General features: G+C 43.3%; 1 protein-coding gene across 5 annotated transcripts in view; it reads right to left on the minus strand.

Moving 5' to 3' along the window:
- Positions 1-14,517, minus strand: part of LOC132827185 (oxysterol-binding protein 2-like) — a 345,989-nt gene that overhangs the window by 107,464 nt on the left and 224,008 nt on the right. The window contains exon 1 of one of the 5 annotated variants that reach the window (XM_060843762.1): positions 1,921-1,977. The exons of the other annotated variants lie outside the window; for them this stretch is intronic. Coding sequence (XP_060699745.1) covers positions 1,921-1,923 — 3 coding nt within the window. The 5' untranslated portion in view covers positions 1,924-1,977. Of the gene's footprint in view, positions 1-1,920; positions 1,978-14,517 lie in introns of those variants that run through there. 5 annotated transcript variants of the gene reach the window in all.

Genomic DNA, 14,517 nt, shown 5'->3' on the forward strand with positions numbered 1-14,517 from the left:
TCCCCCTCCCCAGTCCTGAACCAAAACGCTGACTTTCCTGCTCCTCTGATGCTGTCTGACCTGCTGTATTTTTCCAGCTCCACATTTCATCAATCCTGACTTCCAGCATCTGCATTCTTTAATAGCTTTAAATACATAACTTCCTGCCATTGTGCTCTGCTGAGCCACAGTCGACACCGTTTAGTACACTGAGTCACTTTTGAATAGTGGGGTCATCCCTCGCTAGTGTTTTAGGTCAAATAGGCTTCTCGATACAGTGAATCCCTGGTGTCAGCAACCCTTGCTTCAGATTGTTTTGGGGGCGGCGGGATTGGGATACTGTGATCTGAGTGTGGGTCTTCCAGGCCGTGATCTGTACATTTAGCGAGATTCTGTTGTATAATATGAAGGAAGAAACTGTTCGTGCGGAGGTGCAAGCAGCAGCTGATTTTGTGCACAAGTCTCACAATGAGAGAAACAGTTTAGTTTTGGCGAGTGGGTGGTTCTCGAACAAATATCAAACTTAGGAAATCTTTCAAAATCTGTCTGAGCTAGCAGTTTGGGCCTTTGGTTGATGACTCATCTAAAAAGTGCCAGCTCCAGCAAGGCAGCACTTCCTCAATATTGTACTGAAACATTAAAAACTGAGGGCCAAGATTTGGAACTCATCAGTCAAAATAAGAGTACTGATACATGACTCAAACTGACAAGCAGTGTTTTGGCTAGAGAGGCACAAATCTATCTAGTCTCCCCTTTTTAACCTCCTGCTAGGTTTCAAAATTAAACACAAACTTTAGTAACAGGAATCCATCTAGCTGTTTTAAAATCTACCTGTACATTCTGTTCCACCCTTCCTCCATAGTTACAGCATTCTAAACATAAAAGACACTGAAGAGTCATAGAGATGTACAGCATGGAAACAGACCCTTCGGTCCAACACGTCCATGCCGAACAGATATCCCAACCCAATCTAGTCCCACCTGCCAGCACCCGGCCCATATCACCTAAAAACCCCTCCTATTCATATTCCCATCCAAATGCCTGTTAAATGTTGCAATTGTACCAGCCTCCACCACTTCCTCTGGCAGCTCATTCCATACACGTACCACTCTCTGTGTGAAAACCTTGCCCCTTACATCTCTTTTATATCTTTCCCCTCACCCTAAACCTATGCCCTCTATTTCTGCACTCCCTCACCCCGGGGAAAAGACTTTGCCTATTTACTCTATCCATGCCCCTCATAATTGTGTAAACCTCTATAAGGTCACCCCTCAGCCTCCGACGCTCCGGGGAAAACAACTCCAGCCTGTTCAGCCTCTCCCTATAGCTCAAATCCTCCAACCCTGGCAACATCCTTGTAAATCTTTTCTGAACCCTTTCAAGTTTCACAACATCTTTCCGATAGGAAGGAGACCAGAATTGCACGCAATATTCCAACAGCGGCCTAACCAATGTCCTGTACAGCCGCAACATGACCTTCCAACCCCTGTACTCAATACTCTGACCAATAAAGGAAAGCATACCAAACACCTTCTTCACTATCCTATCTACCTGTGACTCCACTTTCAAGGAGCTATGAACCTGCACTCCAAGGTCTCTTTGTTCAGCAACACTCCCTAGGACCTTACCATTAAGTGTATAAGTCCTGCTAAGATTTGCTTTCCTAAAATGCAGCACCTTGCATTTATCTGAATTAAACTCCATCTGCCACTTCTCAGTCCATTGGCCCATCTGGTCAAGATCCTGTTGTAACCTGAGGTAACCCTCTTCTCTGTCCACTTAAATTCCTTGTTTTAGTTTGACACCCTGAAGCCCTTTCAGTCATTACCCAAACAGTGCTCAGGAGCATTCTTGCTTACATCAAAAAGTTAAGGTGTGCTGTCATAAAGTTTCAGCACATTTCTGAGCTGGCATGTCAGTGCAATGCTCGGACATACGCACCATCAGATCTGCCACCTTTTGGATGAGACATTAAATTGAGGCTTCGTCCACTCTCTCAGATTGAAATAAAAGATTCCATGGTTCTGTTCGAAGAACAGCATCGGGGTTCTCCCATTGTCCTGACCAACACTTCTTCCTCAAGCATTGATAATCATATTGCTGGTTGTGGAAGCTGGCTACACACAAAACAGACTTGTTTGCTATGTCCCAATAGTAACAATGCACAAAACAAAACAGTTATTGGTTGTCAGGCACTTTGGGATACCCTGTGGTTGTGAAAGAACTCATGTAAATGCAAGTTTCTCTTCACAGATTACACACTGGGATATTAACATGTCCTGCAACCACATCAGAGAGTCTCCCTATATAGTATCACATGCAATCCTCAAGTCCTAATTTGACACAGTTTAAAGATCCAAATCTAAAGTATTAATAACCATAAATTATTAAGAAGTTGACATCTTTAAACTAGAGAACGTCGAATTTGGACAGGTACTGCACTTCACTGTTTCTTGAAAGTATTTAAGAATTTGTCAATATTCAGAGAAACAGAAATTTGTCTTGTTAGTGAAGTAATAAATTCTAGAAACACCCAATGGATTACTCAGCATCTAAGAGAGTAAGATTGATTAACAATTGTTTCCAGTAAAGGAACAGTTTGGTGGCTCCCTCACTTATAAATAATACCTTCTTTAAAAAAGTTTTGGTACTGAACAGATCGTTCCAAACTAATGATTATTTATCACTCAAACTATTCAGAGAAGCAGCCGAAAACAATCGGCAATTGTTCGATAAATGCCTTGGCTTCCATTAATGCTTAAGAGAACTGACCCCACTTGATACTCAATGGCAGAGCTAACACCAACCAAGACTTACATCCTCAATCAGCCATTATAATGGGCACACCTATTGATTTTTCAAAACAACTACTACCAGTCAGGTACCACATATGGAAGGTCACTGTGAGCTGATAGAAATACAGCAATTTAAACTGCAGGGATTAGAGGTCACCATTAGCAATGTTGCCATTCTCTATAATGACTAATGGGGGCAACACTAAACTCAGATACATCAGTGCCTGGGAGGTCACTCTCTTGGGCAACTTTGCTGTTTATCCTTCATCAATGATGATTTAAGATTTTGCAACCCCCACCTAACAGTTCGTGGACCATTTCGACTGCATGTTATTGAATGAAGCAGCTAGCCTTCTCAAGAGCAATTAGAGATGAGTGATATTTTGTTTCCTTGCTAGCAATGTCAGCACTGCTGCCACAGAAATACATATGCAAAAAAATGCCTTCTGGGAGACAGGTAGTGTAATAGAAGAAAGGGAATGAAAAATTGCACCTTTTAAATCTTAACATTTTAATAGTATCTCATTGTGTATTTCAGGCAAACAGAAATGGGAACTTCTCCCAGAGCTGAGCAATGCTGTTGCTAACACTGAGCAGCTGTATGTGACTCATTTGCAGATCAATTCATTGTGTTACTTTCCTTTTCTGACTAGAATGCTGAGTCCTGCTTGCATCCATCTCGTACTCATCAGCAAGTCCATAAATCATGGAAGATAGGGAAGTGTAGTCTCAAAACTTTCCATTTCAACTAGGACTCGGGGCGACACACTGCAAAACCTTATTTTTTATATACCTTTTTCATGATTAAAGAGAGAAGAGCTTGACTTATCTGCAATGTCATAATCTCAATACAGAAGAGTATCAGGATTTCCTGCCTTGCTCACTAACACATGATGTCACATAGCCCTCTTGTTTCTGCCTGAATAGGATTTACAGACAGCCCAAGTCAGTTAACCAGGGAAGCTAATGAATGCTGTGTCTATTGAAATAACAGCACTTTACTAATTCAAGATATTATCATCCAATTCAAGTGTGTAGGTCTCATAATGTAATAAACTGTATGTCGTATATCACTATCAGAGGCTTCAATTTCATTTTTTAGTTCTGGGCAAATCCAGATTACTTTTTAGCTGAATTTATATACTTTGATTGTTAGATTGACAATTATCAAATCTCACTTTCAAGTTGCAATAGTCCCTAGTACATTTGCAAAGAATAGCGCTAAACTGAGTTTTTTGTAATGCATTCTGGTACATAGATAATCAACAAAAAGATCACTTCAATGATAACATTTCTCTCCTCAATCATCAAATTGCAGGTGCTATAGAACTTAATATTTTCTCCTTCTTTGCCACTTACCAACATGGCGCAGGTTAGCAAGATAGCATCCCCTCCATTATCTCTCTAATAGCATCAACACCATAAGTAAAACACATTTGGACTTATATGCCCCTGTTGTATCTCACTGATACATATTTACCATGACATAAAAGCACTTTGAGAATGATACTTCCAATTCTATTCCATACCATTCATTTGTACAGACCCCTAAAGTGAGATGACTGGCCCGATAAACTGCTGTATGCATACACTTAGTAAGTGGAACAAAACGGCCTTACTTATTTTGCATGGGTCTCATGCAGCGAGCACAGCCTTCTTTGATATCAGAGTTGGATCTGAACCAAGATCCAGGGATGAAAGGACAATTTTAATCCAACAGTAAACAGAGAGCCAAGGGAAAGCTAAACTATAAACTAAGGCAGTTACTGCTTGCTGTTACTGTGAGTGGACAAAGGCTGAGATTTGGCTGAAGCACTAGCCAAAATGCAGACCAATGCTTTGGCAATAAAAGACATTCCTTCACCAAAGGGGAGAAGAATGCAGTACAGAATGAAGCATTAGCTACACATTTCCGGTGGGACTGCTGCATGTAAAAAATGAGGTCTGTAGATGCTGGAGATCACAGCTGCAAATGTGTTGCTGGTCAAAGCACAGCAGGCCAGGCAGCATCTCAGGAATAGAGAATTCGACGTTTCGAGCATAAGCCCTTCATCAGGAATAAGAGAGAGAGAGCCAAGCAGGCTAAGATAAAAGATAGGGAGGAGGGACTAGGGGGAGGGGCGATGGAGGTGGGATAGGTGGAAGGAGGTCAAGGTGAGGGTGATAGGCCGGAGTGGGGTGGGGGCGGAGAGGTCAGGAAGAGGATTGCAGGTTAGGAGGGCGGTGCTGAGTTGAGGGAACCGACTGAGACAAGGTGGGGGGAGGGGAAATGAGGAAGCTGGAGAAATCTGAATTCATACCTTGTGGTTGGAGGGTTCCCAGGCGGAAGATGAGGCGCTCCTCCTCCAGCCGTCGTGTAGTTGTGTTCTGCCGGTGGAGGAGTCCAAGGACCTGCATGTCCTCGGTGGAGTGGGAGGGGGAGTTAAAGTGTTGAGCCACGGGGTGATTGGGTTGGTTGGTTCGGGCGGCCCAGAGGTGTTCTCTGAAGCGTTCCGCAAGTAAGCGGCCTGTCTCACCAATATAGAGGAGGCCACAACGGGTGCAGCGGATGCAATAGATGATGTGTGTGGAGGTACAGGTGAACTTGTGGCGGATATGGAAAGATCCCTTGGGGCCTTGGAGGGAAGTGAGTGTGGAGGTGTGGGCGCAAGTTTTACATTTCCTGCGGTTGCAGGGGAAGGTGCCGGGGGGGGTGGTTGGGTTGGTGGGGGGTGTGGATCTGACAAGGGAGTCACGAAGGGAGTGGTCCTTGCGGAACGCTGATAGGGGAGGGGAGGGAAATATATCCTTGGTGGTGGGGTCCGTTTGGAGGTGGCGGAAATGGCGGCGGATGATACGTTGTATGCGCAGGTTGGTGGGGTGGTAGGTGAGAACCAGTGGGGTTCTGTCTTGGTGGCGGTTGGAGGAGCGGGGCTCAAGGGCGGAGGAGCGGGAAGTGGAGGAGATGCGGTGGAGGGCATCGTCGATCACGTCTGGGGGGAATCTGCGGTCCTTGAAGAAGGAGGCCATCTGGGCTGTGCGGTGTTGGAATTGGTCCTCCTGGGAGCAGATGCGGCGGAGACGAAGGAATTGGGAATATGGGATGGCGTTTTTACAGGGGGCAGGGTGGGAGGAGGTGTAGTCCAGGTAGCTGTGGGAGTCAGTCGGTTTATAATAGATGTCTGTGTTGAGTCGGTCGCCCGAGATAGAAATGGAAAGGTCTAGGAAGGGGAGGGAGGAGTCTGAGACAGTCCAGGTGAATTTCAGGTCGGGATGGAAGGTGTTAGTAAAGTTGATGAACTGTTCAACCTCCTCGTGGGAGCACGAGGCAGCGCCGATACAGTCATCGATGTAGCGGAGGAAAAGGTGGGGGGTGGTGCCAGTGTAGTTGCGGAAGATGGACTGTTCCACATATCCTACGAAGAGGCAGGCATAGCTGGGGCCCATGCGGGTGCCCATGGCAACTCCTTTAGTTTGGAGGAAGTGGGAGGATTGAAAAGAGAAGTTATTCAGGGTGAGGACCAGTTCAGTCAGTCGAAGGAGGGTGTCAGTGGAAGGGTACTGGTTGGTGCGGCGGGAAAGGAAGAAGCGGAGGGCTTTGAGTCCTTCGTGATGGGGGATGGAGGTGTACAGGGACTGGATGTCCATAGTGAAAATAAGGCGTTGGGGACCGGGGAAGCGAAAATCCTGGAGGAGGTGGAGGGCGTGGGTGGTGTCACGAACGTAGGTGGGGAGTTCTTGCAGCCAAGTTAAACCAAATTTTCTGTCACTCTCAGTTGCATAGGCCAAACTATAAAGTGAGTGCAAGTCATTATAAATGGGCTGTGTGGTTTGGGTGTGAATGGAATGTAATCAATGAAGCCTGGAGGTATGAGGGTGGTTGACTATAAAGGGAGAAAATAAAGTTCCTTCATGGAAGTACAAATTAAGGAAATGTCTGCCATACCAGCAAAAGTTAAGCTTCAACTCAGCATCCACACTTCCACCTGAACCCTGTTGATGGGCTGTGTACAATGGACTCATTGTGATGGGAGCCCACATCTTTGTTCCATCTGAAACATTCCAAATCTGACAAAAGATACCACCCCATTTGATAAGGGAATCAGTTATTAAGAGTCAGGTCCTCCCCCACCTACCCTTGACTAATCCCAATCAGGTACCCTGTGGATAGCAGGAAGAATCCAGATCCATTATAGCTGAGGGTCATAGTGGCCACCATTTCTAGACACAAGCTGTACAGACTTGATATGGGTGATGTAATTTCTGCAGTTTAACTAAGGGTTAATAAGTAAGGGCGAACTGTGAGACTGAATGTAAGTTAGCCTGGAAACAGGGAGAAACTGTTATGTCAAAAACATGGCGGTTTGTAATCTTGAATGAAACTGACGTAAGCTGTTAATTAAAACTAGGCTGCTATGAAGCTAGGTGACCTTGGCAATAATACAATAGAAGCTCTTAAAATATTAGAAACATACAGATAACCAAGGCCTGGGATAGAGAAGCGAGAAATGCTTTAGTCAATAGAATTGTTAAAAATAATGTAATGTTTAAGAAACAGGTGGCCATGATACAATAGAAGCTCTCAGAATATTAGAAACATACAGATAAGCAAAGAGTTGGCAGAGAAAGCGTGAAATGTTTTAACCAATGGAATTGTCATTAATGTTTTTACATGTAAACATAATGTATAAATATCAGTGCTGTAAAATCTTCCGTTGCGATTTTCCGAAGCTCTTTTTTTGGAAGCCGCCCAAACTTGCAAGTTTGAAATAAACATCCGTTGCTCATTTGTGTGTCTCGCAGCATTTCGATTTGCCACGGGAAAAGCGGTAGCCGGAGGGGATGAGGGCTGGTGCTGTCAGCTTGGAGTTCGCCTCCTAGGACGGGACCTTGTGGACAGTCTCCCTTGAAGTCAAGGGTTAAAGGACAGTCCGCGGTCGGCAGAGTGTGGAGGCAGAACTCGGTTGATCTGAACCATAGCCCTAGTGTAGAGTAGTTAGCCGAGTGTCAGGGACTATTCTCCGGTGATTTAGAATACCTAGACCGAATTCACTTATAACAGACTGATCGATGTTCACCACACAGGTGGAGGCCATGTGTGCCTTCACGTCCATGCCAGTCAACCTAAATCTGACGATGCTAATCCCATAATCCCACTCTTGGCCCGTGGTCCTGAAGTCTATGGTAACACAAGTGAATACTGCTTACATGGTGGAACGATTTCTGATTCAACCACCAATTCAAGCAGCAAGATCCAGACTTCTACCACCCTCTGAGTGAAAAAGATTCTCAACTCTCCTCTTCATCTTCTACCTCTTACAGTAAATCTATGTCCCTCTGGTTATTAACTTCTCTACCAATGGAAAACATGCTTTTCTAACCCCTTCTCCTACCCCATCCAAACCCCACATAATTATATTAACCTCTATCGGGTCCTCTCTCAACCTACACTGTATGTGGACCGGAGGCTTCTAATCATTGTAGAACATTCAAACATATTATAATTAGGACCAAAAACGACTTCTGCAGAATTTTTTGCATTCATTTGTGTGATTCTTTGATGGAATGTGAGCATCATTGACAAGTCCTGCAGTCATTGGCCATCCCAATTGTGTATGTCCCTGGATAAAGATATGCAGGAAATTTGAGAGCCTATATGGCTACAGATATTTCTGATATGGTTAAGGAATTCAAATGAACCAAACTATTCTCATTTACTTCACTGCACTAAATTCCAATGCTACATTGCAAGTTACTGTAGCATCCATCATATGCAAAATGATATCTCAATATTCTTTAAAACAAGGTGTGGAGGAGCCGGTGTTGGACTGGGTTGGATAAAGTTAAAAATCACACACCAGGTTATAGTCCAACAGGTTTATTTGGAAGCACTAGCTTTCAGAGCACTGTTCCTTCATCAGGTAGTTGCACTCCGAAAGCTAGTGCTTCCAAATAAACCTGTTGGACTATAACCTGGTGTTGTGTGATTTTTAACTTTAAAACAAGAGGAAAGTGATACAATGGCTATGGTAGAGAAATGGGAGAGGAGAAAACAGGAAGCTTACAGCAAAGTTAAAGAGGATGGAATTGAATGCACAATTCACATCCAGTCCCTATTTTACAGAATTCGAATAAACTAAATCCCTGTCATCCTCTCACATTGTTCGAAATTCCAGTGGCACTCATGAACATTTTCTTGCTTTCTCTGACTATACAGAGCTGTGAATTCAAATGACAAATGTTTCTCCATCATTTTGCTTTTGATGTTCAGTGACAGCAAGCAGCATCAATCCAAAATAGGGTTTCAGTCAGAAATAAGAGCACACTTCAGATTCAAGTTAAAACTCGACAAAATCCAATTTTATGAAGGAGTTTCCTATTGCATTTGTACAGCCCAAGTAAGCTGGCTGGATAATTTAAAGGGTGCTGGAAAACAATTCACACAAAACTATTCTGAAACTATAGTTCACAAAAAATCCACTTCAAGCAGAAATGTTCTTTGCAAGTTGAAAATAGCATGATCAAGATTGAGGTGTAACTCTGTTTGTGGAACAAACGCTGTTGGAGTGGATACAGGACGTGGGTATAATGGAGCTGACTCAGTTGGAAGCTTTGTTTAAGGAAGGATGGACTGGCATTGGAGAGGTTCAGAGGAGTTTACACAAATGATCCTGGGAATAAAGGGCTTGTCTTATGAGGAGAGGTTGAGGATTCTGGGTCTGTACTTGAGGGAGTTCAAAAGGAAGAGGGGGCATCTCATTGAAATGTGTAGAATACTGAGAGGCCTAGAGAATGAGTGAACATGAAAACTTTGTTTGCACTAGTAGGAGCGACTAGGACCAGGGGGTAGAGCTCAGAGTGAAGAGATGACCCCTTAGAGGTGAGATGAGGAGGAATTTCTTCAGCCGGAGAGTGGTTACTCTGTCAAACACATTGCCGCAGAAGGCTGTGAAGCCAAGACAGAGACAAATAGGTTCTTGATTGGTAAGGGGAGCAAGGGTTACAGAGAGAAGGCTGGAGAATGGGGTTCAGAAATATATCAGCCACGATTGAAAGGTGGAGGAGACTTGATGGGCTGAATGGCCTAAATCTGTTCCTGTATCTTACCATCTTTATAAACAGAGCATGAAATAAAGTAGCAAAAATCTCACTCTAATAGAAAGTGGGCTGTCAGCTCTTAGAGGTTTGAAAATCTTCACAGAATCATGTGCTTTGCTGGTGTAAGTTTGAGAAAGTCGCAGAAGTCCTGGTTTTAAAACAAAATGGGCTGAGTCAGCTCGGGTTAACGTATTAAAGTTTCACTTCCAAATACTGGATACAAGTAACTCACTTGATGCAACAGTCAGTTGATGACAATATGATGACATCCATTTAGCCTTTGCTCTAAATCCTTTTGCAATAATACATTGATTACTAAACAATTTATTTTCCTCTGCACGCTATTTCCACAGTAACAGTTAACACATGACACTTCTATTGGAAGGGTCACTGGACTTGAAATGTTTACTCTGATTTCTTTCTAAAGATGCTGCCAGACCAGCTGAGTTTCTCTTGTTGTGATTTCTGTTTTTGTTTCAAGTTTCTATCTGAGATATTTTAATAAAGCCATTATCTAATAAGTACAATGAAAAGGGTTTTAAATGGAAAATAAAAATGCAGCCCAATGTCTGGCTTAAAGTGCACAAAAAGGAATGTAACATGAACGCATTATGAACAGTCACTAGGTCACATTGGTTCCTTTCACAGTTTATACTGCCTTTCAGAAATTGGGTTCACAGGTCAAAGGTTGAGGTGAAGAGGAAATGTTAAGGTTTAAACTAGAAGAGCAGTCAAAGTCATCATTAGACAATGTCAGGTTTGGGTATTGAAAGTGTGAAGATTGCAGGAGGAAGGAAGAATGGAGTTCTAGAGCTTTCAGGCCTTGGACAAGCATAAAGTAGGAATTCTGTACTATGTTACCATACACTCCCACTTGGAGACTAGTATTTCTCTCAAATCCCATTATCAAAAAGAAACGCAGTACCGACTCACTCAGCTGCTAAAGGAAAACCTGTAAATCTTCTCTTTTTGTTTATAGCCTCCCCATTTTCCTGGTGACAATCCTTGATAATTAATCTGTCAGCAACAGTTCACAGTAACCAGAGAAAAGGGAAAGCATTACTGTTTAACCATTTCAGATGAGACAACCACAACTTCATTGAGCTTCATGACTATACCTTGCCAAATTAATCCAGTTCTGTGTTAGGTTTGGTTTGTTTTCTCATAAGTGGTCTGTTTTATGGGTTATTAGTGAAAAAACGCTCTGGTTGCTATGTGTAGTGACATCATAAATGCATTCCAAAATGAACATATTCATGATGTCACCACACATGCTGATCAGAATGACCCCACCCCCTTGACCGTCTCAATGTCCAGCACAGTGACTCTAAAAAGCCAAAACCTTTCATCATATCATACACACTTCATGGTAAAGCAACGTAAGAATCCTAACAGGATGTTGGTATCAGTTAGAAAAACATATATTTATAAATTATGAGAATAGAAAATGAAAATGTGCACACTACTGCCTTGCTTTGAACTGGAAAGTCACAAGGTTTGAAGGAGACTAAGATCCATTTGCTATTTAGAAAAAAGGAGATTTTGGAAAGCAGTGTCCAGCAACTTTTACAGAGAGGAGAGGGTGGAGTTTTTTTTTGCTTCAATGGTTCAGCATTTCAGACTTGAAAACCTGGAATAGATCTATACTGCCATTACTAAGCAAAGGCCCCTAGACTGGGATCATGAGTGTATACACTAGAAGCTTTAAGCTGGAGGTGTTTGCACTAATGTAGTACTCTCTCTCTCAACTTGGAAGAGTCAGATCTTGGAGCTGAAAGCAGCACCCTCCACACTGCACTCTCAGTGAAGTACTTTGGAAAAAAAAAGATAAAATTTCGTATGTTAAAATCTCATCTGAATCTGAAATTTGATCTGAAAATCTTTCATCATTTTGCGACAACAGTTATAAGAAACCAAACGAACTGTGAGAAAGTCACCTCATTCTATCCTTTAAGGTTGTAATCTTAATTCAAAGAGTTTTCCCAAATTTTCCATTCATAATTTGTAGAGCTCTGAGTGTGTCTTGCCCTGCCTGAGTACAAACATATCAGTATTTGGGATTAAGGGGAGATATAGTTTAATTCATATATTAGCTTAGTTGATAACCAGTTTGCCATTTGTTTGAAGAATAAGTTTGCTTTGAACAAACCCGGATATTTTTTAGTTTATTAAAAAGCCTGGTGAAAGTTCTATTGTTGTAGTTAAGAATAATACATAAAAACAAACTGATCATATTTCTGAGTGAATGTGAACTTTATACTTATATGATGGCTTATGAAATAATGAAGCCTGATTTCTAGTGCAGTCCTTCTGCCAGAACTCTAACATTTTGATATTATTATTTTTACAGTGATGTGCTTTAAAAAAGAAATTCCTGAAATAATTTTGCTTCACTACAGGAGGGGGAAGATTCGGAGATATACCACTTGTGGCGCTGGCCTCTTCTCTGGAGTACGTACTGTTGCAAATTCCACAAGGTACAAGTTGATGTATTCTATTGGTTGTCAGCATCAGAAAATTCAACTGAACAAGATCCTCCCACTTTGGGTGATAAAGTAGGAAATGTAATTGGCACGTTGGCTTCAAATCTAATCCTCCTCTCTGACATTTGACAGTGATGAAAGGAGGAGCCATTTAAGAACATAAAATCGTAGCAGAGACAGGGTGTACTGGAGGCTGCTGCCACCAGCAATCAAGCCCAAAGATCAAGTATGATGGAGGCAGCAGTGGGGCTGTCAAATGGAAAAATAACAGCAAAATGAAGGTTGTTTTGTAGTCACAATACAGGTTCCAATCATCAGCTCCTTCAGCTGCCCACAAGCACAGAAAGTGGGCTGGAAAAACGCCGAAACTAACCCTTCCCATTTCACACCAGGTCTGCACCAGGCTCAGACCATATTTTGTGCATCCAGGATCCCTCAAATTAGAGTGATGGGTTTGAAGGCCTGGCTCTTTTTTTCCATTTATCATTAATGTGACAGAAACACAAGGAGCAAACCAACTCTATGTCCTTCTCAGGGAAAGTGAGACTGCAGATGCTGGAGGTCAGAGTGTGGAGCTGGAAAAACACAGCAGGTCAGGCAGCATTCGAGGAGCAGGAGAATCAACGTTTCAGGCATAAGCCCTTCATCAGAGATGAGTCTTGTGGACCGGGGCGGGGAGGGGGTGGGTCTGAGAGGTAAATGGGAGGGGGGTTGGGGTGGGGGCAAGGTAGCTGAGAATGCAATAAGTAGATGAAGGTGATTGGTCAGAGAGGAGGGTTGAGCGGCTAGATGGGAAAGACGATGACCAGATCGAGTGGGCGGTGCTAAGTTGGAGGCTTGGGACTGGGATAAGGTGGGGGGAAGAGAAATGAGGAAACTGGTGAAGTCTGCATTAATCCTGTGGGATTGCAGGGTCCCAAGACAGAAGATGAGGCATTCTTCCTCCAGGGGTCAGATGGTTTGGATTTGGCGATGGAGGAGGCCCAGGACCTGCATGTCCTTGGTTGGATCGGGACGGGGAGTTAAAGTGTTCAGCCACAGGGCAGTGGGGTGGTTCGTTCGGGTGTCCCAAAGTTGTTCTCTGAAATGAGTTTCACCAGTTTCCTCATTTCCCCTCCCCCACCTTATCCCAGTCCCAAGCCTCCAGCTCAGCATTGCCTTCATGACCTGTCCATTGTCTTTCCCATCTATCCACTCCCCACCCTCCTACCTGACCTGTCAGTTTCTTCCCCACCTTCATCTACCTATTGCATTCTCAGTTACCTCTCCCCCCCCACCAACGGCTGCCTGACCTGCTGTGCTTTTCCAGTGCCACACTCTTCGACTCTCTACCCTTCTCAGTCAGTTTCTGTCACTCACACACTTGGCAAGCTACATTTTGGCCTCTGTGTTTTACACTTGTTATTGTGTTGGAGTGGACTCCCTTTAAATTGTTGATCACTATATTTTGTTGAGTGAAAATATTGCACTTAACAGCTGCTACATAATGTTATACAACACAAGAAAGTGACCGTCTCGCGGTCTGGGCTTCAAGTTGCTGAAAATTACAGGTCTGAGTCAGGTTCCCTTGCTTGTGTATCGGGCCCCTGATAGAAGGACATGATAGGCAGTGAGTGTCTCGAGATACATTTTGATATCAGTGGCCACTGTGAATTTCCTGTACATAACAGCGACAAAACTGATAATCGTCAGTGAGTGAATACCTGATCCACGTGGACGTGCATATTTAGTCTGTTTGCAAACTGTTGCACATGGTAAATTTAATAAATTACAGATTAGTCACACAGAGACAGCAGGACACTACCACCACCTGCAGGTTCCTCTTAAAGCTGCACACCAGCCTGAGTTGGAAATATATTGCTGTTCCTTCACAATGACTGGTCAAAATCCTGGAACACCATCCATCACAGGACTATTACATGTTGGCCCAGCCAGTGAAGCCTATATCTTCTAATTGCATTTTTCATAAAAGGTCCCTTCCCTCAATCTTATGCCCCGCTTCATCTACCCTCCATCTCACCACCGACCTCAGCCACTTGAGAATTAACTCACACGGATTCATCCCCTTTGGAAACATCATCTTCACTGCCTTACTCTCTTTAAACACCGCCCCCACTTCTCCAACCTCTCTATAAGCCATACTGAGTGTACTAACTTTTCTGTAAACTATCTTGCTCCAACTC

Source organism: Hemiscyllium ocellatum, chromosome 24 (assembly GCF_020745735.1).
Source record: "Hemiscyllium ocellatum isolate sHemOce1 chromosome 24, sHemOce1.pat.X.cur, whole genome shotgun sequence".
NCBI lineage: Eukaryota > Metazoa > Chordata > Chondrichthyes > Orectolobiformes > Hemiscylliidae > Hemiscyllium > Hemiscyllium ocellatum.